The sequence below is a fragment of the Ambystoma mexicanum genome, chromosome 6q (assembly GCF_040938575.1).
Source record: "Ambystoma mexicanum isolate Mex_15411 chromosome 6q, UKY_AmexF1_1, whole genome shotgun sequence".
NCBI lineage: Eukaryota > Metazoa > Chordata > Amphibia > Caudata > Ambystomatidae > Ambystoma > Ambystoma mexicanum.
In genome coordinates, this window is record NC_090937.1 from 602,534,351 (window position 1) to 602,561,955 (window position 27,605).

Below are 27,605 nucleotides of genomic sequence, written 5' to 3' on the forward strand. Positions count from 1 at the left end.
TTGTGGTGTACTCTCGTACCCGCTGCACACGCTTTTCTTGCACTGTCTTGGTCCCAGTCACCATACGGTACACAAAAAAGCTTCTTTGTTTTAATCCCTTTAAGGACTTGCTACATAACTAAAGGGAACTGTTTTGGAGTGCAGCAGGAGAGGTCAGTTTACAGCTTCTGAGCCACACAGCATCGAGCATGCCAGCTCCAACCAACAGCCATCTCAAATGCTGGCACCTGTGACGTCCTCTCAAGCGCGCAGACGCGCCGCCGGTCACGCCCCTCTCCCCGTCTGCACTTCCGTGTTTACAACTCGCACTGAGCCATTTTCCTTCCCTCCAATTCCATCCGCGTTGTCGGAGCCGCTAGCTGCCAATCACAGCACTTGGACTACACCCCTTTACCCGCCCCACTGCCGAATCCGCTACCTTCAATAGGACACCGCTAATCCGTTCGAAAAAACGGCACCAAAAGCGGATTGGTTGCCAGCAAACGTCAATCCAAAAAAAAAAAAAAAACTTGCCCTGCAGTCTCCGCTGGTCTCTGGCCTGTGAGGCAAGGGAGGAGGCCGGACGATATGCATTAACTCTGTACGTTACTCTGAGGCTTTGAACCACCTTTCGACGGTTTAAATCACCAAAGGATTGTATATGGTGATGCATCGCAGCCCGCCCCGTATACCTGCAGTCTTACCTGTATGTGCTATAGCGCTCTTCCGTGTTTAAACATATGAGATTGGGCAAAGGAATAATAAAAGCGTGTAGCAAAGTGTGATGCATATGCAGAGAGGAAGGCACTGGAACCTGAGCCTCCAGCCAACTGCCTGTAGTAGCTATAAATACCGTAAGAGGAAGGGCCCGTTGCTGTGTGCGCGCGCGCTAGTTCCAGGAAGACAACAAGCCGCTGCAGTTCTTTCACACTGGGCACTTCCTGGTGACGGTCTCCAGTCCCCATACAGGCTGTAATGTGGACAGCGGATAGGAAGGTGGGGTTGTAACTGCACTTAGTGCGCTCCGCATCCACGGTCCAAAATAAAGTGTAGTTCCACATCCCAAGGTTCTACCCGTTCATCCTCCTGCTGCCGCACTTCCTGATCCGGCCCGTGCACGGGGGCGTGCAAGACATGGGCTATAAGAGGCCTTGGTTGCACGGACCGTTCCGCATCGACCCTCCCGCCCCATGCACAACCCCAGCTTACCGGCGCGGATGAGAAGATCCAACTGGTTGGTGGGTCCCCCGTGTAGCGAGGCCGCCATGTTGATCGTGCAGGAGCGCCGCCGCGGGTCACATGGGTGTCGGCGGGAGGGGGCACCGGCCCGCGTTGTCTTGTGTCACACCGTAAAATCCTGCAGGGTAGGATCCAAGCCACCGATCTGCGACTCGTAAAGAGAGGAGAGGCAGCAGCGCACTCCGAGCACTTCCTGGCACAGTAGCAGCTGCAGCGCGACGCTTCCGCCTCTCAGACAGGAAGTGCCGAGCCGCTGCCCCGAGCAGCACACGCCGCCGCGCACACCCCCTCCCCGCCCGCGAAGTCAAAACCTGGGACCACCGGCATCTAGGCAGGTAACAAAATAGAAATGGGCTGTCACATAGCACGAGTGGTACTTTCTGCGTGCGACAGGCAACCCGCCCGCAGAGCATAACTGGTACCATAATGCAAAGCACCTGCCATAGAAAGCCCATACACGCTGCACCACACCCAGACCGTGTACCTTTCTATTCACAAAGTGTTCGGCGCACCGCACATTTTAAATAAAAACAGCTCCAGCCTCCTACGTTTTCCATACATACCCATGCCCAGTGTTACGGCGATCATCTATCCATCTAGACATAGCTGGATCCTGCTCTTGGGGAGCCATCCCAACAAGAACAGACATGCCAACGGGTATGCATGTTCTCTTTTTCAAAAGCAAACTCAACTTCAGAGACTCAGCAATTCTACATTCTGTGTTTGAGTCGACGGTACCTGTTGTGAAAATGTAATAAATCCGCAGGCTTGGATCCACCTGACCATCAATCTGCGTGTATATTCAAAAGAACTATGCGCTAATTATACGTTGAAACAAAGGTGTGTGAAAAGGAAGCGAAATCTCTTTAAGATGCTATGTTCACCGAAGTGTGGCGCATTTCAGAATGGAAACCAGAAATAAAGCGTGGTTTGATAAAGTATCGCTTTTTGGGAACTGAACACCAGGCCTCAATTCTTTGAACTGTTTCTCTCGGGAGAGAAAGGCCTTTTATGTTTTCTCTCCATTCGTCTCACGATTTCTTTACTCCGACAGTCCAGTGTTCCAAAAGGTTTTCCTCGGAGACTCGTCAGGATTCCCAATAGGCTTTGTTGACTTTCTATGATTAACTGGGGACTTGGTTCCAATTCACTCTAAAACTTTACACAGCTTCAGTCTCCCCTGCACGACTCTAGCGAGACGCCCCACAATCTAATTCGCCCTTCAATACCTAAAGTTGTCTTAATACAAGTTTAATCTTAAAGGGTCCCACTCAACTTTCCGTTCAAGATTCAGGCAGCAGGTAGAGGCTGTAAAATGATTTCCTGCTCCTAAACTTATAACCAAGCAGTTTGCGATTCCAGATTTCTCCAAGGCTCCCACCAATTCTGTTCATAAACGTTTGATTCAAGATTACAGCCTTTACAAAAGCAACCACATTTTCTAAATAATAGACCATATACAGCTTGCAAATTCTTATCTTCGGCACAGTTTTTCTTGATCATAACTTTCAAATGGACTAAACTGCAAATGGATTCCTATGGTGTCAGAGCTGTAACCTGATTCTAGACCCCCCCCCCTGAGTGGGGACCATCACAAAACAGTTTTTGTCCTGTTTGTTCGCAGGAGAGAAGCTCCCTCACTTTTGGAAAGGCTGTAAAGAAGTTTGGGGTTTGCTTCTGGCCAACGTGAAGCAGTAGTTAGGCCTAGAATGCCTCTTTTGGGAAGGGATGAAGAACGATTTGCAAAGGTTTTTTCCACCCCATTCTGTAATGATGCAGACCACCTAAAACATTAAATTAAAATCTAACCCCCAAAAATCTAGCTGTTTCAAATGATTTTAAAGGTTTTAATCCAATACTTTTGGGTTGTTTACAAACTTTCATATATAAAAGCAGGAGGAAGCAATTGCCCAGGGTGTCTGCACAACCTTTCTGGTCATACAGCACTTCTGCAACAGGTTGTTGTATCTGGCAGTGTACCATTCATCCTACGTAGAAATCACTAGGATCGTTTCTTTCCCACACAAAAAGGTGGACAATATCAACTCAAGGTACAAATCCCCAACGTAGGATATATTTTGGTATATGCTTGGTGCTAGACTGCCCTTGTGGTTGGGACTAGACTGACCCTTCACAGAGGTGAATTATACATTTGCTTATCAGTTAGCTAAAACCTGGCTGTAGACCCTCCTAAGCGGAGGAAATTCCACAGAACAGGTTATTTGAGCCATGTTAATTCTCATTAGAGGGGCTCCCGCATGCTCGTTAAATTCATGAAACTTGGGGTTTCATCATATTTTGATGTGGAGCCCTTGCTCATTGTGCCTTAGTGTTGGGGTGGTCAGGAAAGGTCCCAGAGAGAGAGGGGGGGGGGGTCACACCGTGCGTGCCATATTTGTAACTGGGGAAATGGCAAAGTTGGTGCAAAGTTACAATTTTATATTGCCCTATTTCATGTCTGTCCAGCACCCAGATAACTATGGATTCAGCACGCTCTACAAATGTCAAACATATGTATCCAGTGTAGTTAATGTGACCGAGATTTGTTACTAAGTGTTTAAGTTGATACATTTTAGATTGGCACGCGTGCAGCAACATAAATATCATTCGCCAAAGAAATGAAGCGCAATCTAGATATGGTGTTCTACAAAGTGCCTAGAAACCGGGCAACCAGGAGTTTCATAATGCGCATGTGAGGAAGGGGACTCGTCACGGAAAAACCACTGTGAAGACACAGTAGTTATTAAACAAGCATGCACACTGACATTCATACATAGGGAGTTTACATGTAATGGGCTCTCTTCATTATTGGTTAAACTCTGCAGTCACGGTTGCATGGCGAGTTCTGAGCGACTGGGGAAAACTGGGTTTGTAGGGATGGAGGCCGAAGGAGAGGTAATGATTAACCGAGCAGATGGTAAGTCAACAAGTCCCCAGGGATTATATGGCTTGGCAGTTGCGGAATGAAGATGTAATCATTTAATGACATGGAAGCTTGTTATTTATTGTTCAAAGGGATCCAGCCATTTGCTTTTGAACAATAAACTTCTTGGGATGTAGTGACACTCGAGGTCACAGTGACTGATATTTCGTGGGTTTCGATTCTTTTCTCAGGATGTGACCAGAGGCCATGCATGTTGCATTGGTAGTCGTTTAGATCAGTGTTCCGGGACGTCAACAAGTCTGGGTGGGTGATATGGTTATCGCCAGTTCAAAGGGAACCCGTTAAATGCTTCAAACAACATGAGAGGAAGAATAGTGTTGACCATGTGCAATTACTGTGATAATTGGAAATTGGGGTCCTGGTTTGTGGCAGGAAACATGATGTCAGGGCTGATAGGTTCTGGCGGTATCAGGCAGTGGGGAAACCGCTGTTAGAGGGGAAAACTACACTTTCCAGTAGGCTCGGCTGTATCACGTGTTCAGCTATGTGATTGGTGGACTGCCTATGTAGGCCTCCCCGTGCTGCTTGCTGGTGATTTTGGAATTACGCAGGCACTGGCCGTGATGCAGGCAGGTGTGGATGCAAAGTTGTGGGTGAGCGTATGTGATGAGCAGCGGCAGGCATTCCGGGCGCGCTATGGACTGGTCCGCTCATTGAGAACGTAAAAAACCAAACTATGCCACTCCTAATTCCAGCAGAGGCACTGGGAGTCGGCGGGCTGATCCACTACTCCTGCTGGTTCTACTGTGCCTGAGGCACTATGGACGGGTCCCCAGGCAAAAGATAAGTACACCATTGCATTCTTAAGGCAAAACTATAGGGTGGCAAACGCAAAAACTCACGCCAGCAGTTGCAGCGTGATTTGAGGGACACAGCTCCTCCCAAGAGCAAGTGGGGAAGTAGTGTCGGAAAAGGGCTCCTCAGTGGGGCACTAATTCATTCGTTACGCTACTCATGGCACGCTTTTTGTTGTTTTTTCTAAATGTATAATGTTGCCCGCTTCTCAGTCCTTACGGACATCATTGTATGTGCTTGTGCATCGTCTGGCAACCATCTGCTGCTAACTGGGTCATGATTATAGGAATATGTGGAGACAGGAGGTCAGGGGGTGTTAATACTGGGGCTCTTGATTAAGGAAGGACATTCAGGTTTTAATACCAGTAGACTACAGGATGCTCATGAACTACTGTGAATTCATATGTTATGTGTCTTCCCTATCTCTGCCATCCCTATCCATTCAAGTTTCCTAAACCTCTGTCCGGTTTCCTTCATTCCTCCTACCTATCCACAACTTCTCCCTAACCCTCTCCCCCCCGCTCTGCCACTGGCTGACACTTGGTGACCTGTATTTCCTAAAACCAGGCACATGTGGCAACCTAGGGTGGACGGTCGACTTCCATTCGGCCTCCGTGGTCAGGGTGAAGTTGTGCGTTTTCTCTGTGGGTCTGACAATTACGTTTAGGGCAAGGTCGTCTCAGGCCAGCTGGGGCTTATAATAAATTATGTTTTTATGTGAATGTAAAACTATCTAATGATTTCACGGCCTACCACAAACAAATTCTAAAAGAGGGTGTTGTACATATGAACTGATAAGGGAAAAGTAGGCTTTAGGGAAGAACACTCCAGTGCTGAGCTCAATTTGTGTTCTGATTGTCTCTAATAGTTCAGGGCAATGTCACAGGTGTGAAAAAGTGAACCCAACACCTTTCGTAATGGAAAATTAGGAATTCCTGGATACCTTGCCGCGGCTAGTTTTCATAGAGTCTTGTGATTACAAGAATGTACACACTGGATGCAGTTTCTGAAGGTGTGTTTTTTAATATAGAGTAGACACACTCTAAAGAGTGGTCAGCCGACACATGTTTCGAACCCGAAAGTTCCTTCTCAAGGCAAGTGTGGTAGTCATGGGTCTTGAATTCTAGGATGAAGGTTGATTCTTAGTGACCGTATGATAGGAGGTTCAAGGGTTGCTTGTATTTCAAGGCTGGTGTCTGGGCGTCCGTCCGCGATTGAAGAGTAAGATGGGTGATTGTGGGGGAAGGCTATGAAACTGGGAAGGGGGAAAAAGGGGTTCTTTAAAAAAGGGGTTTCTTTGGGTGAAAATATTGTGCCACAGGTTCGCATTCAGCGTTATTTATTTGTGAAACTATTGTGGGTAAATTTAGTTGGTGTATGGAGACTGTTGAATCACTTGTGTCGGGTACTTCCTGGCTATATGGCGAAGATTTTAAAGTACCATCGGGAATGGCTGCAGGAAACAAAGCGTAAAATGCACAATTCTTGGCCTACTGAGGGGACCTATGATGAGGGGATATTGGGAAACCTGCATACTTTAACTACAAGGCACAAAGATTCGAAGTTAGAGAAGCGGTTAAACATCTTAGAGCTATGGCGGATGTATGAGAAAATCTCAGAGGAAGGGCCAAAAAAGAGGTTGCAGGAATTCCTTGTGCACCGTCCACATACGGGTGCTATCCTTTATTGCTCGCAGATAGGTATACAGATGCTGAGTTCGAACCTCCACTTTCTCCAGTGGTTGAGAGACAGTTCCAGGTAACACCTCCATCAACAAAGATTCCTAGAAAATGGTATATTGAAGAAAGTGGAAGGAAAACTCCTTCAATGGTTAGGGCTGAAGAAAGGTTGAGAATTGTCAGTGGAAAGGGAAGAACTCCCCTGACGATTAAGGGTGGAGGAATGAGAGTGAGTGAGTGAGGCCAGCAGCCAGAAGAGTAGATGAAGGGTTGATAATAACAATTACTCACCATAGTGACTATCTTACTCCTAGTCCATAGTCCCCTTTCCTCCATACTTTTGGGACATTCCCTCCAGTGGGACGGGACCAGAGCACTTTTGTAAAAAAAAATATCCTTTTTACGCGGGGTACCGCACATGGCCGTAGCTCCGCCCGCACATCGCCCTTCAGTCCTTTCCTATCGCCAGATCTGAGACATTTTAAGCAATAATAGAGGATACTTATTAGAGGGGACAGAGGGCAGGTGTTTGGAGGAAAGGGTACTATGGACTAGGAGTAAGATAGTCACTATGGTGAGTAACTTTGTTATACTCCTACGTCCCGTCCCCTTTCCTCCATACTTTTGGGAGATTACCAAGCACTCCTCGCAGGAAAAACAGGTGGATGGAACTCCCTTACTGAAAGAGGTTCTTAAGAACAGCCTGGCCGAATTGAGGATCGGCTCTGGAGCTCAGGTCTAAGCAGTATTGCTTACCAAAAGCTGATGGGAAAACCCACGTAGCTGCTTTGGCAAAGGTTCGATGTGCTTACAGAGTGACCAATAGATAGGAGGCAATGAGGGGAAAGCATAAGCTTTCCTGTTAACCCACAAGCTGCAAAGAGGACCACCTCTGGCGTGCCCCATTACTGGAAAAGTTGGAGATGATATTGCTGTTCATCTCACACTCGTAACCGATGCATGACAATTAATCTGCGGTCACATTGAGGTGACCCGGGATGTGTGGAGCCTGGAGCCAAACAATATACTACGGCGCAGCCCAAATTTGTATGGCAAGATCCACAAGGAGAGGAGAGTCTGCGTCGCCCTGCTTGTTGATGTAAACCTCCCTTTAAGGAAGGTATTCAAAATTGCTGCTGTGGGCTGCGGAGGTTGGGCCGCCATTACCACACACCAGGGGCGAACTGCATCACAGTAGCAAGTAGAGCAATATTCTCCCCTGGGGAGTCTGGGGCCCCGCGTGCCATCCTAGCCTTGAAACAAGGAACCTGGGCAGAGCCGGTACTGGCAGATCTAGGGTGTTTACTCAACACGTCAGGGGCTTCCCCAGAACGAGCCTCTAGTGGAGGATCCTCGTCAGAGCCGGTACTGGAAGGGCTGTGGTGTGTGTGACAGCCTTCTTTCGCTGCCTCAACAGATCTGGTATTACCACATCCGTGTGCACAAAAAGGCTTAGGGATGTACCTTAAAGCCAGGACCCTCGATGAGGGACACAATTCTGTTGGTGACCGATTTAGCCCCAAGCAGGGGAACCTCAGGTTTAACCCTGGTCTTATGGCCATCTCCAGAGGGGCCTCAAGCCAAGACTCAGTACAGTTAGCTCCAGATAGAGAAGCCTCAGGGTGAACCCTGGCATCCAAAGCCACAGCAGAACTTGGGGGAACCTTGGAAGAAGATCCAGTATTGGGAGACCGCAGCGGATCCCCTCAGAGGAGTTTGTGCGTCTTGCTGAGTCGAAACCAAAAGGAGTACCCGAATCTGAAGTGTTCTGCTCCCATGGATAACCGCAGATATTTCATATGTGGGCTCCAAGTCAGAATGTGCATTTACACATCCTGGAAGACCACCACACTGAGCCAACCGCCCTTCCAAAGAGGGGACTTTATTTGGCAGGGCGTCATCAACTTGGATCTCTCTCGGAAAGACCAAAGATAGTGCGCAGGCCAGCTTGGTTGAGCACTGTGAAAGGACAACTGTACTAGTCCCCCTCCCTTGCTCCATAAGGGGGAACAGGTTCCACCACTCTGAGGTACACAAGTTTCTGTACCTCCGCTTTGAGGGAGGGCATCCCGATCTGTTGCAAGAGAGGTTTGAATGGTGGGGTAGGAGTAACGGGCAAGCGAAAACCCACCTAAACAATGGACAAACCCCACCAGTCTTCGGCGATGGTTTGCCACGCCTCCAGATGAGACGAGATTCGTCCTCCCACCGAAGTGTAGTGTGACCGACAAAAATATAATTTGGTGTTCCTGTAGAGGGTGATGGCCGAGAGAAAAACCAGCCGCTTAAGGCGGGGCTACCAACAGGAGTTCCAGATCAGCGCGTACAGCGACCCTGAAATCCCCTGATCCCAGAGAAGGACAGAGTCTGGGACCCTGACCTCTGTGTACAAGGGGGCCTTAGCTGAAGATGTCGCCCGGACCGACAAACAGGTCTTTGTTGTCCACATAGCGTGGAAAAGCTGCTCAGCCCCAAAAGGAACACTCCCAGCACCAGTTGGTGTAAGGGAGGTATCCAAAATGGCCACCGTGGATCAAGGAGTTTGGGCCGCCATTTAGTCAACACCTGAGGAGAACTGCGTCATAGGAGAAAATGAGGCAACTTTCCCCTCTGGGGAGTCAGGGGACTTAACACTTAGCCTTGAAACAAGGATCCTCAGCCGAGCCTGTGCTGGCAGATCTAGGATGTTTAGTGGACTGACCCAGAATTAGCCTCCAATGGAGGAACCTCGGCAGAGCCGGTACTGGAAGGGTTGTTGCCGATCACCTACTTTGCACCCTCGACAGAATCGGTACCACCACAACCCCGAGCATGGGACGGTAGAGGAATATACCCTACGGACATGACCCTTAGACTGTCTGTACTGTATTTAGAGGAGCCTTGGGTTTTAACCCAGGACACATAGCGCCCTCAAGAGGGGCCTCGAGCCATGGCTCGGTGAGACAAGCACCCGAAACTGAGACCTCAGGGAAACCCCGGTATCCAGAGCCACAGACGAACTGAGCTGAACCTTAGCACCCAAATGGTGAACCTCAGAGCCACGTCCGGTTTTGTCAGGTCCTCTGAGCGACCCTCGGAGAACACTCTGGTGCACCTATTAGGCCTTTCAGGCACCTCAGGGGAATCCTCGGTAAGAGAGCTATACAAGCCCCTCCCGGTCATGGAATGCTCTCACCGAGCAGGGCTGCTCATCGCCGTCCTTATCCGCTTAAGGCTCATCCCAACAAGGTGGGAACAGAAGACTGGTCCCCATACCGCCTCAGGTTTTAAAAGAAAAACGGAATCAGAGGGGCAGGTGTGAACCAGGAGTGAAAAGACGCTTGAAATACATCCTCATAGGGTCAGAGTGCAAGAGCATCAAAAAAACTCAACTTCAACCGAGGGCTTAGGTGTCGAAGAGGAAGAAACCGCTTGTAAAGGACCAACCAGCCCCCACCCCTGAACACAAGCATGATGGTTGCCAGGAGGGTCCACCACTGGTCGGGTCCACATAGATCAGTGGAGCAAAGCAGGAGGGAGCGAGACAGTATGAGTCAGCGGGGCCCACGCACGCCGGTCAAAAGAAGGGCAGAACGGGTTACTTTTGCTGAAAGGAATGCTCCCATCACCAGACGTTGCGAACGTAGGTTTAAGGGAGGTAACCAAAATGGCCACCGTAGGCCACGCTGGTTGGGCCGCCATTTCGTCGTCACCTGAAGAGAACTGTGTCACATGTGTAGAACCGGTACCACCACAACCCTGAGCATGGGACGGTTGAGATCAATACCTCACCGACAAGACCCTCTGAAAAGGCCTCTCAGATCTGTCGATATAGACTTTAGCCTCCACAAGAGGAATCTCAGGTTTCAACCTGGTTACAGCGGGGAAAGCTCCAGAAACGGAGACCTCAGGGTGAACCTTGGTATCCCAGCACCCAGCCGAACTGGGCTTGATTTAAGCACCGTTATGGCGAACCTCGGAACAATGTCTGGTACGGGCAGGTCCATCAGGACCCTCGGAGGAATCTCTGGTACGCCCGTTAGGCCCTTGGGGCACCTCAGGTAAAACCTGGTGACACAGCTACAAGAAAGGCCCTTAAAGTACTCTCTCATGGGGTCAAAGTGCATAAGTCTCTGAAACTTCCCGAAAAAAGGCATCCTCTGATGAAGATTTAGACACTCGGGTTGGCAGAGGCCGCTCATAAGGGGCATATCCTCACGAACGTAATGAGGAAGGCTGCCAGGAAGCGAGACCGTATGCAGTAGCGGCATCAGAGCACGGCAGTCATAAGAAGGGCGGAACTGATTTGCACTGACCCGTGGAAACGGTTGATCAACAAAAAGAAGGTTGTCAGCACCAATCGTCGATAGCGAGGGTATAAGGGAAGAATCCAAAATGGCCACCATAGACCACAAGGGAAGGCCCACCATTTCATCCACACCTGAAGAGCACTGCGTCACATGTGTGGATATCTCCACAGGATGGTCAGGGGAGTTGATCGAAACTTTAGCCTTAGGGGGGGGGGGGCGCTGTTGCGCACGACGAAAATGGCTGCTTAAACCCGGGGCTCCCGCGCTGCCTCTACATCCTGAGCTTATAAATCCGTATTCTGGCTGACTGGTTTGCTGCAATTTGGTTGATCTGTTGCGGCCGGGGTCCTGCACGGTCGGTGGAAGTTTGAGCCCGGAATAGTGCTGCATCTCCGAGATTTGCCCCCGCGAAGTTCCTCCGACACGAGCGGCGCTCCCTGGCCGGCTCCCGGCTCCGGAGGAATCTACCCGAGTGCCGTGGCTGCTGTTTGTTGGGGGCCTGTGCTGGGCGGAGCTTCCCCTCCTTGGCGCCAGATCCTGACATTAGACGGAGAGGACTTGAAGGCCCGGTGCCACGCCGGATGGTCGGACTGTGTCCCGGCCCATTCCTAACCCGTCGCTGCTGTTTGGATCTCCTCCCCTCACCCTGATTCTTGCGGCTTCTGCCGGTTCACGATCCCGTTGCCACATAGCCCCCCGAGCCGGGCGGGCTGCCGGTGGTGCCGCAGGCGCCGCTCCCTCTTGAGACCTGGTCCCGCTGGCGGGCGTGTGGCCCCCTGCTTTTCCGCCTGCCCCCCTCTGGACCCCTCCGGCTAGGTTGACCGCTGGGCCCGCAATCCTGCTTCTGAAGGCGGCGTGACTCGGGTACGTCCGTGCTGCTGAATGCTGGTGCCCCTGCGTGTGGCCGCTTCCAGCCGGGCCGGGCACCGGGGACATCTGGAGTATTCCGCTCGCTAGGTGAGGGGGCGTCCGATGCAGGGGGGGGGGGGGTCGGGTTTATCTCCAGAACTCCTGATTCCGAGCTGCGGGCCTCCCGCTTTTTACCTGCCTCTCTAGACCCACAGTTTATTTGTTGATTGGGCTGCAATCCACCCTGCGTTTTGCTGTGACTGATCCCTGTTACTACTACTAGCTGCATTAGATACGTGGCCGTTCTGCTGCCTGCTGGTGTGTACCTCTGGGGGCCGTTGTACTGGGTATCCCGCAGGTGTGCTTGACATCATTGACACGGGAGGATACACTCCATCCTTATTTCGCATTTAGTTGAGGTCCCCTCGTTTCCGCTGCCTGTGGTAGTGGCCTCGACCCTGCAGAGAACCTGTTTCGGATCCAATATACGAATAGAGTTGCTGCCATCATGGGGGAACCCGGCAGATCCAACAGAGCCCCTAAGACCCCTGGTGGCAGGAAGAAGGGCCCTGCTTCCCAATGCGGTCAGTCACTCTGAGCCAATTGACACCCAGCAGAATGAGGGTGAGCAGGGCGAGCGTGAGGTGCTGGACAGAGAGGATAAATTGGCCATGCTAGTTCAAAACGGATTTCTGGCTGTAAATACCAAACTGGATGAGATAGTTGCTACCATAGGTTCCCTGAAGGCCAGAATCGATAAGGAGAGTGCGCGTGTCACTGATGCAGAAGGCAGGATAAGTGCTACCGAGGATACTGTTGGTCAACACAGTCGTGATATAGCTCATATCAAAGACACTATGAACAAGCTGCAGAGTAAGTGCGAGGATCTTGAATCTAGGTCCAGAAGGAACAATGTCCGAGTGGTAGGTGTGGCTGAATCCTTCGGCAAGGGCCAAATGGAGAAACATATGGAAGAACTTTTTAAGTCCTTATTTGGGCCCGATACATTGTCCGAACACTTCCTTGTCGAGAGAGCACACCGCACCCTAGCACCGGCTCCCAAACCGGGGGCACCACCGCGAACCATAATTGCTCGTCTACTAAATTACAGGGACAGAGATACAATCCTTCGTTTGGCCAGAGAGACGGGCACGCTGCACTATGAGGGCAATCGTATACATGTCTACCCTGATTTCTCCGCCTCTGTTCAGGCTAGCAGACGCTCGTATGAACCGGTCAAGAAGCTCCTCAGAGAACGACAGATCACATATGCCTTAATGTTTCTGGCCAAAATGAGAATTCAACACGCTGGTAGGTCGCACTTCTTTGAGAACCCATCCGAAGCCCTGTCATATATTGAATCCTCTATACCCCTCCCTCCAAGAGGGAAACGACCGGCCCCGAACAATGGACCTCGACCAGAAGACTAGGAAGTGCATACTTTCATGTTTGACAGTGAGTGATTGTTGGCCCCATGGCATGGGCCCTTTTGTTCTGAGATTACAGTCAGCCATCTTCTGTGAGTGGTGGCGTTGGAGGCCTGGGATGGCGGTCATGTGAGGCAACATGGCTACCCCGGGAGTATTCCACAAGTTTGGGGTCGCACACTGTCTAGTTGGGGGAGACGGTGAGGGTGGCGGGTGGGTTGGGGGGGGAAGGTTGGGACTGTTTGTTTCGAACCCCATGTTGTAGAGTGAGTATGCTCCCCCTCTACACGGGTCTCTGCTCTGAGAAGGTTTTTTTGGGAAGTTCTTGTTGGTTACTGTTGATACTAGTGGTCTGGAGCTCACTGACACGGTCTAAGATGCATGACACTATATCTGGGAGTCGTCCGTTACTACCCACACAATCCTTTTGTAAAGCCCTCCTCACACTATGGTTATTACCCGTATATTATTTCCTGTAAAGCTCTGTTCATGCTCTGAGGGTTAAACTTATCTCATGGAATGTGAGGGGACTGAACAATCGCTCGAAAGCCAAAAAAGTGGGAAATTACATTGTCAGACATGGTGCCCAAATCATTATGCTACAGGAAACCCATACTATGGGAAATGATGAGGTCATCATGCCCGGTTGGGGCAAGTCCAGGTTCTATACCAACTATTCATCCCAGTCCAGGGGGGTTGCCATTCTTATACACCCGAATCTTGGGCTCCGGCTCGATGGCCATAAACTGGACCCTCTGGGTAGATACGTTCTTGTCTGGGGCTCGATATTGGGCCAGCGGCTATTGTTGGTCAACACATATGGGCCCAATATTGATGATCCCACCTTTTATGCTGATGTATATCAATTGATCGCTGCTGTCAATATCCCTACCATAATTTGGGGAGGAGACTTCAATATTACTATAGACCCGGTGCTTGATAGATCCAGCACAATTGTAAGAGCACCTAGCAAGGCCTCTCTTACTATACAAAATGTTCTCTCTCAGCTTTTTCTTGAGGATGTCTGGCGTGTTCTCCACCCGACTACGAGGAGTTACACGTACTACTCATCGGTACATGATTCCGAATCCAGAATCGATTATTGGTTTGTCTCCCCCTCTCTAATTGCTGGTACAAAGGCATGTGAAATACTAGCCCGCACACTATCTGACCATGCCCCTATAACACTTGAGGTCACTTTTCACAATTGCCCTAGACCCCCTAGGAGATGGAGGATGCCTGAGGGTTTGCTGCGGGACCCCGGGACGGTGGAGGGGCTTCACACTGAGATCGCTGAATTCCTTGAAATCAACATAGACTCAGTCGATAAAGGATTCCCACACCGTGGAGTATTTAAGGTCTGGGTCAGGGGTGCGCTACTGTCTAAATCTGTTGGTCTTCTTAAGGGAGTCAGGGCTGAACTGACCCTGACTGAAGGCAAGCTGAAATTACTGGAAGACACTTATTCTCGCACCCATGACAAGAACATATTGGCGGACATACAGACACAGCTTCAGGAATTCAGTAAACTGGCCTCTAGAGAAGTGCAGTACATGGCATCCCCGATCCGAGCCCTCAGATATGGCGAAGGCAATAAAGCGGGCAGGTCACTTTCCAACTTACTCAAACAAGACAGGCACCCAAATCGTATTACCAGCTTACAGACGCCTGGGGGTACGGTTGTAGTGAATGAAGACTAAATAAATGCTGAGTTTGCGGTGTTCTATGAACGATTATATAGTAATAGAGATACTAAATCGGCCACCGAGATAGGGACATACCTTGCGGCACTGACGATTCCAAAACTCCATGAGAAGAGCCGCCTTGCACTGGACCAGCCTCTTACTACAGATGAGATTGCTGAGGCGATTAAAGATTTATAGTCCAATAAAGCTCCAGGTTTAGACGGCCTTGGGGCTGAATTCTACAAAAAGTTTAGTGCGGAGCTTGCTCCATTGTTGTTGCGGGTCTGGGAAGAATCCCTTCAATGTAACATACTACCTCCATCCATGAGAGAGGTGTTAATAACTGTTCTCCCTAAACCGCGCCGCCCTTCCCAGGATATGTCGTCCTACAGGCCACTGTCTCTCATTAATACAGATGCCAAAATATTCGCCAAAGTACTGGCCAACAGGCTTTTGCCAGCGGTCCCCACATTGGTCCACCCTGACCAGAATGGGTTTATCCCCGCTAGATCTACGGCACTTAACCTATGTAGGCTCTTTGGAATACTGGCCCAAATTGACCCAGGCAGGAACGCTGTGGCCGTATCATTAGATGCTGAGAAGGCCTTCGACTCTGTTTCCTGGGCCTACTTGCTGGCAGTATTGGAGGCATTTGGGATGGGCCCGAACTTTATTAGGTACGTGCAATTGCTTTACACGAAACCCGGTGCCCGGGTGCTAACAAACCAAACAATCTCGGATATGTTTCTGTTGGGACGAGGCACTAGGCAGGGCTGCCCATTTTCGCCTATACCATTTGCCCTGACAATAGAACCAATGGCAATCGCGATAAGGCTTCGACACTCCAATAAGGGCATTGACCTGAAGGGAGCCACACAGCTAATCTCTCTATACGCTGATGATACACTCTTATATATTCGTGAACCGGGCCCCCCGCATGTAGATGTAGAAGAACTTACCACGGTACCCACAAACATACAGTCTGTCATTTTTGATGATCGTTACAGGGATACATGTGATTTTAACCCTGTCAGTAGTACGGTCGCTGCCTGGCGGGCAATATTCAAGAAGCTGGGACTGTCGTACTTATATAATCCGGAGGTCTCCCTCTGGAGATACCCTGGTATCCCCCCAACATATGATGCCTGCCTGGGATCCTGATGACGAGATGTGCCTGGGTGATATGTTTATCGATGCAAAGTTTGTGACCCGTCAGCAGATAACTGGGGCTATGGGCAGGGGCCCACTTAGGGTTCTGCAATACTATCGTATGAGATCGGCCTTCCAGAAATACTGGGCGTCTTTCCCCGATGAACCCCCTACACACTCGTGCGTTCAGATCACTTCTGGAGGCCGCTTGAGTGTGTCCAGCCTATATGCCATGGAACAAGCACACTCGCCCACGCCTGGTCTTAGCAGAGATAAATGGGAAAAAGATCTCCAGATCCCTATTGATGGTAAGGCTTGGGATAGGTATTGTTCACTTACCAAAAAGGTTTCCCTGAATGCTGGGCTACGAGTAATCCAATTTAAAATTCTCAATAGATTGCACTACACCCCGGCCAAGATAGCCAAGTTTGTCTCAAACGCTCAGAGTCAATGCCCAAAGTGCAAAGCAGACTACGCTGGCTCGTTCCACATGTACTGGAGCTGCCCGGTGGTGGCTGGGTTCTGGAGGGAGGTGGCAAATATACTAGATGAGATCACACAAATCCCTCCGACGCTGTCTCCACAGAAATATTTATTCGGGGACATCGGAAAATGTTCCGAAAAAACCAGAAGACTGTTTAATGTCACATGTGCAGTGGCCAAAAAATGTATTCTGCTTCATTGGAAAAATCCGTCGCCACCCACTGTGCAGCAGTTCCTCCGAGAGCTGGTCTATGTGAATGAGGCTGAGGAGCAGTTTGTTCTCACACGCCCTTCGGCCTGCAGACCTAAGGATATTTGGGGTCCCCCGAGAATGTTTCTCTGTGATATGATCTCTGATGGTGACAGCGATACTTAGACTCGCCGCTTTGGGAAAATGTATACTATATGTACTGTGTTCCTCTGCATTACCGTACCATGATGATTGCGATCTGTATGATGAAGCTCGAACTGTGTTTTTCTCGACCACTAATAAAAAGAGTTTTAAAAAAAAAAAGAAACTTTAGCCTTGACACAAGGATCCTCGGCAGAGCCGTACTGTGGGGCCTTGGATGTTTACTGGACATCCTGAAGGGGCCCCTTGAATTAGCCTCCAAGAGGAACTTTGGGACACAGCCAGTAACAGAGGGGATCCGGTCAGCGACCTCTCCCTGAGCCCCCTCAGCAGAACCGGTACCACCGCAAGCGTGGGAATGTTGAAGAATCCACCTCACAGACAAAACCTTAATGGGTCTCAGTTCTGTCGGTACACACCTTCGCCTCAATGAGAGGAACCTCGGAACAGAGTCCGGTCTGTATAACTCATCCGAGAGGGACCTCTAACGGTTGTTCGGTACAGAAAGCCTCAATGGAGGCCTCAGGGCGCACCCCAGTGTCTGTATTAGAAGCTCCAGACAAGGAGCGAACTCTGGTACCCAAAGCCTCAGCACATCTGGCTATTAGCACCCGATTGGTGAACCTCTGATCGTAATCCGGTGTCGGCAGGCCCCTCGCGGGAACCCTCTAAGAAAACCTCTAGTATGCCTATTAAGCCTGCGGGGCACCTCCGGGGAAACCTTGGTAGCAGAGCTATTGAAGCCCCTACCGGACTTGGAGGACCCCAGGAAGAAGTCCCTGGCCGGGGTGCCCTAAAAAGTAAAGAACCTACCGGGTGTCTCTTCTTTTCATCTATGAAGAGTTAAAAAAGGAAGATCTCCTCCCACCGACGAAGACGCTGAAGTGCCTGGACCGAAAGGGAGTCGCAGTAGAAACATGAGTCCCCAACGGTGATCCGGTCCCAGACACTCCAAACAGAAAGTATGGGGATCCGCCCTAGCAAAACGACATTTGCAAGAGGAAAAAGAAACGAATCCCAAACAATCCGACATAGATGGAGGACTACGCAACCACAGAACCGGAGCAGGAGAGAAGGACAATGGGAAACAAGAAAAATGTCTTCCCGGTGATGCAAGTGTGTCCAACCCCGGCCACATGTGGTACCCCGCGTAAAAAAAGGACGACACATTTTTCAATTTGATACTTTTGTAAAAAAGTGCTCAGGTCCCGTCCCACTGGACAGAATGTCCCAAAAGTATGGAGGAAAGGTGACGGGACGTAGGAGTATGAGTGCAAAAGGGCAGACTATGCCTTTTACTGTATGGTAGTAGAGGCATGGGAGCAGAAAAAATGGGTTGTGCTGAGGCTAGTGGAAGAAGAGGTAGTGCTGTTACGGCAGCAGAGGTAAAGAGCGGGAAGAAGTGAATAGACAGGCAAAGAACGTGAAGAAAGGTGGAGGCATAGATATGTTCTTGTAAGATTGGATAAATCAGTTATCGAAGAGGTCAATCTGGACAGAAGTATTGCTATGGGTACATGATTTGAGCAGGGAGAACATGAGCTGGCATCCTACGGTAGTGCTGAGTATGCCTCTGTGCCAGTAGAAGTATCAGGTTAGGTTATAAGAGGAATAGGAGACTAGGATGAATGGTAATCACCTGTAGAGCAGGGTGTAGCAGCCCCACAGAGGGTACACCATGGAGTCATAGGACGCACCGTGATACTTGCTTGGCTGTAGTAAGTAGCATGGGAGAGATGGTGAGCCCCAGCAAAAGTGGGTGTAACGATGTCCATTGCTCCAGAAGGGTCAGAGAAATGCGTATTATGTCCCGTGGTCAGACATGGACCAGAATAATTTGATGAAGACACTCCCTTCGCTCGCTGCAGGGGCAGGGAAGTGGATGTATGCATTATAGAAACACACTGCTGCTGTTGGCCATAGGGGATATTTATTTATTTATTGGATACTGGTAAGGCACCTATACAACATTGGTGTTTCAAGGCACCACAAGACAAAAAAAGGAGGGGTGGGAAACAAGGGAGAAAGATAACTGTCCTACTAGGCTTTGTGTCATTCGTATGGTGCAAGTGCAGTAACAAGAAGTGGGGCTGCAAAGGCGGGAAGCCAAGTGCAGGGTAAAGAGGAGAGAGTGCAAGTGAAAAGTGGGGTGGAGGAGAGGGCCACAGGGGCTTGGCGAGTGATAGGCGGAGGCCACAAGGGCAAGTGACACGGCTTGCAGGGAGTGAGGGTCCACATGATTAGGAGAATCTCCCCTTTCCAACAACACCTTATTTGATGCATTGCTGGGCGCGAATATGCACAGATCGCTCGATCCGCGCCCAGCAATGCCACTAGACCATCATGGATCTGTTTGTGAAGTGGGGAGCGGAGGGAGAGAGGGGGCCGCTTATTATGCAAGCTGCCCTCTTCACCCCTGGCTCCCAAAGCATGGGTAGCCCGTTTTGCCCTGGGGGCAGATGGGCAAAGTAATGTGCCCATCTGCCTCTAGGAAAGTGGGCAAACAAAAAAATAAATACATTGTGTTTTTGGTGGTGGGGCACCCTAAACCACCAGAGATTTAGGGAATGAAAAGGGGTGTGGCCCTCCCCCTGCCCCACCCCAAGTGGATGGGGGCACCGCATGTAGCCCTCCCTGGGGGCAGATTTTTGCCCACAGGAAGGGGTACATGAGATGCCCCCCATCCATTTGGGGTGGGGTGAGAGGGCCACCAGAATTCTGGCCACAAGCCCTGCCAAGCATGGGGCAATACGTTTTGCACCCCCCCCCCCCCTTTGGAGCAGATGGGCACAGTAATGTGCCTATCTGCCTCAAGCGAAGGGGCAAAATATTAAAAAAATTATAAAAAAAGATTAGGTTTTTTTTGTGGGGGGTGGTGGGCACCCTAAACAACCAGAGATATAGGCCATGAAAAGGGGGGTGAGCCCTCTTCCACCTCCCACCCGAAGTGGATGGGGGGCACCTCATGTTGCCCCACCTGAGGGCAGAATTCTGCCCCTAGGAAGTCCTACATGAGATGCCCCCTCCATTTGAGGTGGGGGGGATTGAAGGGGCCACCAGAAATCTTGCCACAGCCCCCCCCCCCCCAAAGCATGGGACAGTACATTTGGCCCCCCTTGGGGCAGATGGGCACAGTACTCTGTGGGCGTACTGTCCCCAAGCACAGCAACGCTCTGTGAAACTGCTGCTGGACTTGTGGACTGTCAACCCACATGAGGGACAGACACCTAAGGCAGGGGACATCACCCCTGACCATCCTGGAGCTCTGGCTAGGCAGCATTACAGAATTTCCCTTGGGGAATGGACGGGGACCCTCCCGGGGCTCCTCCCGGGGCTCCCTGGGACTGCCGTTGGACCTGTGGACGGTCAACACTTTTTCTGCCCAGGTAGGTGCAACCACACATGTGAGGTACTGTTTTCATATGGACACTTGTGGGAAGGTAGGACATGTGTTGTTGGCGGCGTGTTTCAGTAGTTTCCAGGTGGGAAATGTCTGAAAATTGTGGTTTTATCGCCAAATTTCAGACTTTGCCCAGGCTTGTGGGTAACACATTCTGGGGGCGATTGGCGCAAGTCAGATAACCACAGGTGTCTTCTTTTCCGAAAGGCATGGGGTTCTAGGTTTTCCTTGGTGGCTGCGACACCCCAGGCCCAAATCTGTAGGTTGGCTCCCCAAACCCTTTGGGGGTTAGCAGTGGTTTAGCCTTTTCCCTTTGCGCCCAGGTAGGTGCACCTACATATGCGAGGTACTGTTTGTCAGGACACCTGTGGGAATGGAGGAAATGTCTGAAAATGGTGGTTTTATCGGCAAATTTCAGACTTTGCCGGAGCTTGTGGGCAATACATTCTGGGGCGATTTTGCGCAAGTCAGAACTATGTTGAAATGCATGGGGTTATCCGTTTTCCTTGGTGGCTGCAACACCCCAAGCTCAAATCTGTAGGTTGTTCACAAGAGCAAAATCTGCTCTGCCAAAAGACTTGGGGTTACCAGTGGTATAGCCTTTTCCTTTTGCGCCCAGGTTGGTGCGCCCACACATGTTAGGTACCGTTTCCATCGGCACACCTGTGTGAACCCAGGATGGTAGGACATTTGTTGCGTTCACTTGGTTTTCATAACGTTTTCATACATTTGCTGCTGCACTTTGTCACATAACCCTTTCATTTCCCAAATGTGACCTACATTTAGTCGCTGCTTGAGGCACTGTACGCTTTTATAACCTGCACAAGTCACCTACCCTTCAAAAGGTCTGCCCGTGCTCTTTCAAAAAAATATATGCTTGCCATTCCTCACCACATTAGTTTTCCTTATTTACACATGCTAAGTAAGTCTGTTTAGGCTGTAAGCATAAAAATCCTGTGGACCATTGCTCAGTTTTTGGCTTGTGGTATTGCTTAACTGGAAGAGTCGGGGGAATGTAGCGGGGCATTTCTTTTCTCAAAATTCACAGAAGCCATTGCCTTACTGGGCCAACCATGTCTACCACATACCTTTTTTATCTGTAATGTTTCCCCAAACAATGGACATTTTCTTTACATAGTTGTTGCCCGACCTGCGCAACTGACCCCTTCCTAAACTTGGAATTTTGTCTACTTTTCAGAAATGTATGGCTTTCTGTGTTCCCATTCAGCTTTCCTACCCTCCTCTTCCATTCCGTCCACGCATGTCCCATTAGAAAAAAAGGCTAAAATCGCCCACCGCTCACAAAACAGATGGTAACCATATAAAAATGTTTTTTTTGGTTTCCACTTAAACTGTTCTTGAAAGCCTGAAAAATTGTGAATTCAGCACTGCAAACCATTTGTTCCTAGCTCTTACAAGGAAAAAACCACAGGCTTCTTTGTACATCATTTTATTGGCATTTTCTGAAAAACCCTACACTTTCTCCCTTTTTGGTTATTTTCTCTCACCCCATACAGTAAACTAGGATTCCTTGGTGGCGTTATGACCATCTACATGTGGGAAGAAAAGGGGCCAAAAAAGGTACAAGGGATTGAATGGCCACATACCAAAATGACCAAAAAAAGGCCTTGGCAGAGGGACTTGGCAGTTATGGGGTAAATGTATGTATGTATGTCAATGCCACTATGTATAAACGGTGAATTTTTGTTCAGTAGAGGAGCGAGGGAGCTCTCCTTGCTAGAGTGGGCAGATTGCTCATTTGCTAGGGCTCTCATTGCTAGTGCTGTGCTGAGAGCTAATGCTATAGATAGTGTGACAGCTGAGTGCTGGGGGCTTGGCTTTTGTTGTGAGCAGCTGGCTTTCTCTGCCAAGCATAATAAACTGTTTTCAGTTCAAATATCTGTGTCTTTGTGATCTTATTTTGTTTCCATAGTATATCATTTTGTGACTTACAAATGGCGCCGGTAAAGGAACTCTTCCAAATATGCAAGGACAGCGTTTGGACCAGAGGGATCGTTGCCAAGTAGAGCGATGTTGCTACTCCTGATCCACGTGTTGTCCAAGATCATCTCAGGCGAGGGTTTTGAACTGTTACAGCCTTGATGCTGTTCTGCATCTTTTGAATGAAGGTCACCAGGCACAGACATCGAGCTGTCGTTTGATGGGAGATAGAGTTGCCTCTCTTTGATATTAGGTGAGCTTGCTCGAAGTTGTTTGTTTGAAAAATGCATGCATATATTGTGCCAGGCTAGAGAATATATATATATATATATATATATATTTTTTTTTTTTTTTTTTTTAAAGATACCCAATGTTAGAAAAATTCACACATTATGCAGATTTTTAAAATGAGAAAAAACCTACAGGGTTAGAGAATGAAATAATAATGACTCTGTACCTTATAGTGAACTAAGTGCAACACAGGGGAGATTGAGGAGTATGTTGGACAATTGGGATGTGGTCCCAAAGTCAGTACACCAGTTTAGTTAAAAAGAATGAGGAGATAGGGGTCACCCAGGAACAGAAGTTACCTAGGGCAGACTCATTTTTGATAGATACCCGGTCACAAAAATGTTCCATTGAGAGCTCACTGGTTCCAGATATTGCCCTGTCAGGGCAACAGACTGTTTCTGCAGGGTGTGCATGTACACCAGAAATATGCCCCATGTCACAGCCAGTACCCATTACTGTTGGTCCCTTTACTAATAAATGCCACTTCCTGCTAATATCCAATTATGGAGAGAACCTATTGGGATTGTATATGGTGAAATAATTGTACACAATGATTCATTGCAGCACTGATGGTGTATCAATGTCCCAGCAGAAATATGTTTACACACAGTATTTAGTATTGCCTTCTGATTTGGCGAGAAAAGGTGTCATTGAGGAAATATCTGACAGCAATTTTAACAGCACCATTTTTGCACGTTTTTAAAAAGGGTGACAATGTTGTGCCCTACCGTTTTGCAATTTATTTAAAAGGACAAATTGACCACGATTCCTGCTCAAGGAGCATACCTTTCTGTGATTGGTGCATTGACCTTTACTAGAATACCACGAGGATGCACAGAGTATCAGCAGAGCGCTTACAGTACTGGTTGATAGATTACAGTTGCCGCAATATTGCACATTGTTACTTATTTCAGCCGACTCCAGTGAAGTATGCCAGCAGGGCACTATTAGCTTACTAAAGGATCTTGCAAAGATAGGTCAGAATTGTCAACATGAGGTCACCTACGTAGGGTACCTCTTGTTGAAGGAGGGTAGGAGCTTTGCTCCAGAGAAAGTACATGTTGCATCACCATTGCCGTGGGATGCGCACTGTCAGAACGCTTTTGTCACACTGAAAACAGTTTTGTGTTACGCGCCAATCTTGGCGATTTCTGATTATGTCAAAAGGTTTGTCGTGTTTCAATATGTAAAAGATGGATGTGCTTTTGCAGTGCTAACCCAGGAACATGGTGGTAAGAAAATCCTGTTGCTTATGCACTACCTGAATGTCATAGAAGTAGCTACAGCAGTTGCATCATGCAAAGAAAGTGAAGGCATGGTTTTGGGTCACTGCTTAAACATGGTGCCTCACTCGGTTGATGTGTTAGTTACAGATACAACATGTGACATCAGCTCAAATTATGAATTTACTCTGTTCACAGCACACATTAGGATCACAAGATGTAACCTATTGAACACAGCTAAGTTGCTACCTCTCAGAGCAAAATGATGGGAATGAGGACAACCATGATTGTGTGTATACCACTGAACAAGAGAGCAGAGAAAGAATTGATTTGTTTGACACACTTTTGTCAGTTCCTGATCTAGCACACAATAAGTTGGAATGGCCTGACACCCATATCGTAGAATTGCTGTCTCTGACACAGACTAGAACATGTTTCACCTTGTATAAAACTGAATTGTGAAGGGCAGTGTTTATGCAGTATAATGCAGGAATTAATGGCTTTGCCGCGTTTTAAAACAGTTTACCCATATATGCCATACCTGATACTGCACTTTTTTTGGTTTCTGGAGATTCAGCTGATGCAGGAAGACTGGCCTACTGATACAGAACTGGCCTAACATGTGAACATCCAAGTGATGTCTCCAAGCAGACCTGCCACACTGTGGAATGTGTAATGCCTCAGAGTGCAGAGCATGATAACCACTCCCTCTGAGTAGTACAGTCATGAAGCTGCTGGCTCGAACCCCAGAGTGCAAGATGCTTGAGAAACTGACAGTAATTAAGAGAAATTCCTGATGGGTTTCGACAGAAGATTTCAATTAAGGAAGGACATGTGGTCAAGTGCCTATACCAGTGAGGCTAACTGACACTGATAAACTATGCCCATGTTTGGGTTGCGCAGGAGTGAGGATATGGACACCGTTTCCACAGAAATGATCAGGTCCAGGAGACCATGGTCAGGCAGAAGGGAGATGAGATGCTTGGTCTGCTTATGACTGTGGAAAAAATGATAACTGTCTTTTGGGTACTAGAGCCTGCACAATATCTCAGAAAACTGTTGCCTACGTCCATCCCACCTGCTATATTATGCTATGCTATGCTATGCTTTCTTTCAAAACACACCCATGCTCGATAGGTTTTCATCTTGAGCGCCAGGATGAGATGTAGATCTCCTGCTTTTGTACACAGCTTGCTATGCATTATTTAGAGCAATGTTTTCAGGTTGATAGAATGATAGCACCCACAATTTTGTCACAATTGCAGTGCTTGATGGCGTCATCCTAGGATGCTGCCTATGTATACAATGTGTCCTTGTTTAGTTTACATGTTATGCATCATGGTAAATTGCCAAAGATTTGACTTTTTTCACTAAGAGAATATCGCACTGTCCATGTTACTGCCTTAGTGTCTAGCCACACGACTTGCTTCTTTATATCCCCGTTTTGACTGACATCTGTCATTATACTGTCTCCTCCACACAACTTGCCTAGCTTTAATGTCCTAGAATTGCTTAGCACATGCTGAAAGAGCCGTTTGTCAATCTGCATTATTTATGGTTAGCATGAGCTAATCCATTCACATATTAACGTAAAATCTGTTTAGCAATATAGTTTGTTCTGAGCTATCATGGATCAACATTTGCTGAGAGCCATGGATAAAGATATAATGCATGTATACTTGTTATTTTGTAAAACGCACATTCTGTTTTTCTAAGCGCTAAACGTGGTCTGTTTTGTCCATTATGAATTTGGCTTTGCTGAGTACGCAACGAAATGCAAAAATGCTGAACGGAGCTGAAAACAGTGTAGAGATGTTATTATAACAACTTGCCTCTTAGCAGACTGTCAGCTATCCTTTAGCACAGAGAAATAGTCTTCACTGAGGGAGGAAGAGATGGCATGATTGATGGTTTTGTTTCTGTAGAGTTAGGGTGACTTGTGCGAGAGAAAGGATGTAGCACGATATGGCTTGCTTTCTTAGAATATGCCCAGTACAGTATATAATATGATTAAATGTATGCACATAGGTAGAAGCACGCTGTTTCCATGGAATGCTTCTACACATGTAATGTATGTCAATGCCACTATGTAAACTGTGGATTTCTGTTCAGTAGAGGAGCGCCGGAGCTCTCATTTGCTAGGGCTCTCATTGCTAGTGCTGAGTGATGATGCCATTGCTAGTGTGACAGCCGAGTGCTGGTGGCTTGGCTTTTGTTAGTGAGCAGCTGACTTCCCCTGCCAAGCATAATAAACAGTTTTCTGTTCAAATAACTGTGTCTTTGGGATCTTATTTTGTTTCCATAGTATATTATTTTGTGATTTACAGCGTCACCATCTCTAGAGCTAACACGAAGACAGTAATGCTTATAAAATCCCGATGGTGTAGCCCATGTTGTTGCATTAGTAAAGGCACCCCACTGTACATGATGCTGAAAGGCCACTGCTGCCGATTTTGCCCTCGTTAAATTAGCACCGACACCCTCACAAGGGGGTTACCCTTGTGCTTTGCATGCTTGGAAACCATCCATCTAGCAAAGGATGCTTTGGACACTTGTTAGTCTGGAGATCCCCCTGCAAAGGTTACACACAGTACTTAGGATGTTCCAAAATCCCTTTCACTGTTTAAAAAGAATTTTAGCACTCTATAAATGTCTAAACTGGGCCATGCTCTGTCACCCCGTGATTAAGGATTGGGGAAGAAAGTTGGTTACATTATTTCTTGGTTAATATGAAAATCCGATAGTACTTTTGGTAAAAAAGACAGATGAGTAAGTAAGACTGCCATCTCTCTATGAAATGTTGTATACGGGTGTGATGCTGCCAGAGCTTGGACTTCTTTAAAACTTCCTGCTGAAGTTGGCACCACCAATAAGGTGGTTTTTAATGTGACCATTTTGAGGTCTACAGAGGCCATAGGCTCAAGAGGTTAACGCGCTAGTGCTGTCAGCACTACATTGAGATCCCATGTGGGCCCTGCTCTTCTGACTCTAGCGACCGTCTGGATGCTTTTTGACCATAGGGTTTCCCGAGGGAAAAACATTTTCGTCTGAATTTCTATATGCTCCGATGTATGTCCTACATGCATCTACCTGCACACCTAAGCAGGCTAAGTAAGCTGAAAATGAGAGGTTGTTCTCCAATGTGCGAGACAAAAGGGACAAATCCTTCCCTATCAGTCCAGTGGCAATACCTGGTTAACTTGCTTTTTGTATTGAGACATTGTAGAGTCTTTTATTGTCTTTTGAATAATGTTCAAATGGTCAACTGAAAGTTTAAGATACCCCAATGTTAGTGCTTCAGGAACCAGGCCGCTAGCAACATTGCTTGCGGATTCGGATGTAGCACTGCACCACCAGTTGCAATAACATTGCCTTGGAGGTCTCCAATTTCAGAGGGCCCTGGCATTTTATCCGAGTCAGATTGGAGAACCATGCTCTCGCTGGCCATAGAGGTGCAATTAGTATCAAGCTGCAATTCTTTGACCACCTTAAATTTGTTCAAAACTCTTTGGATACGTGGTGTTGGCAGAAATGGGTAACCCAACCCCTAATTTCCATTATCTGAAGGCTTCAGAACTCTCTCCCTGGCCCTCCCCCTACATTTGGAGTTGATGCTTGTCGCAAATATATCCATCTCCGGGAGACCCCAGAGACTGAATAATTCTGGAGCCTGATGAGTGGGATGGCTCTGTACTTTCTTGCCCCAGTAAGTGGGCTGCTTTCAACCAAATGTCCTGTTGTACCGTCCATTCCCAAATCTGGAGGGTCAAAGTGCACAGGTCTGGGGATTTCTTGTTTGTGGAGAAAAAGCATTGCTGTTGTACTGTCCATTAGTACTAGTACTACCACCTTCTGCTGCAGGGTGGGTGTGGGGGGGGAA

At 48.4% G+C, this 27,605-nt stretch overlaps 1 protein-coding gene and 1 long non-coding RNA gene across 7 annotated transcripts in view; one reads left to right on the forward strand and one right to left on the reverse strand.

Moving 5' to 3' along the window:
* Positions 1-27,605, reverse strand: part of ELF2 (E74 like ETS transcription factor 2) — a 1,226,980-nt gene that overhangs the window by 162,506 nt on the left and 1,036,869 nt on the right. The window contains exon 1 of one of the 6 annotated variants that reach the window (XM_069631084.1): positions 1,189-3,026. The exons of the other annotated variants lie outside the window; for them this stretch is intronic. Coding sequence (XP_069487185.1) covers positions 1,189-1,246 — 58 coding nt within the window. The 5' untranslated portion in view covers positions 1,247-3,026. Of the gene's footprint in view, positions 1-1,188; positions 3,027-27,605 lie in introns of those variants that run through there. 6 annotated transcript variants of the gene reach the window in all.
* On the forward strand, positions 1,434-25,997 carry LOC138516163 (uncharacterized). Its single transcript, XR_011282241.1, has 2 exons — positions 1,434-1,553; positions 22,204-25,997. It is a non-coding gene; the product is annotated as an uncharacterized lncRNA (long non-coding RNA).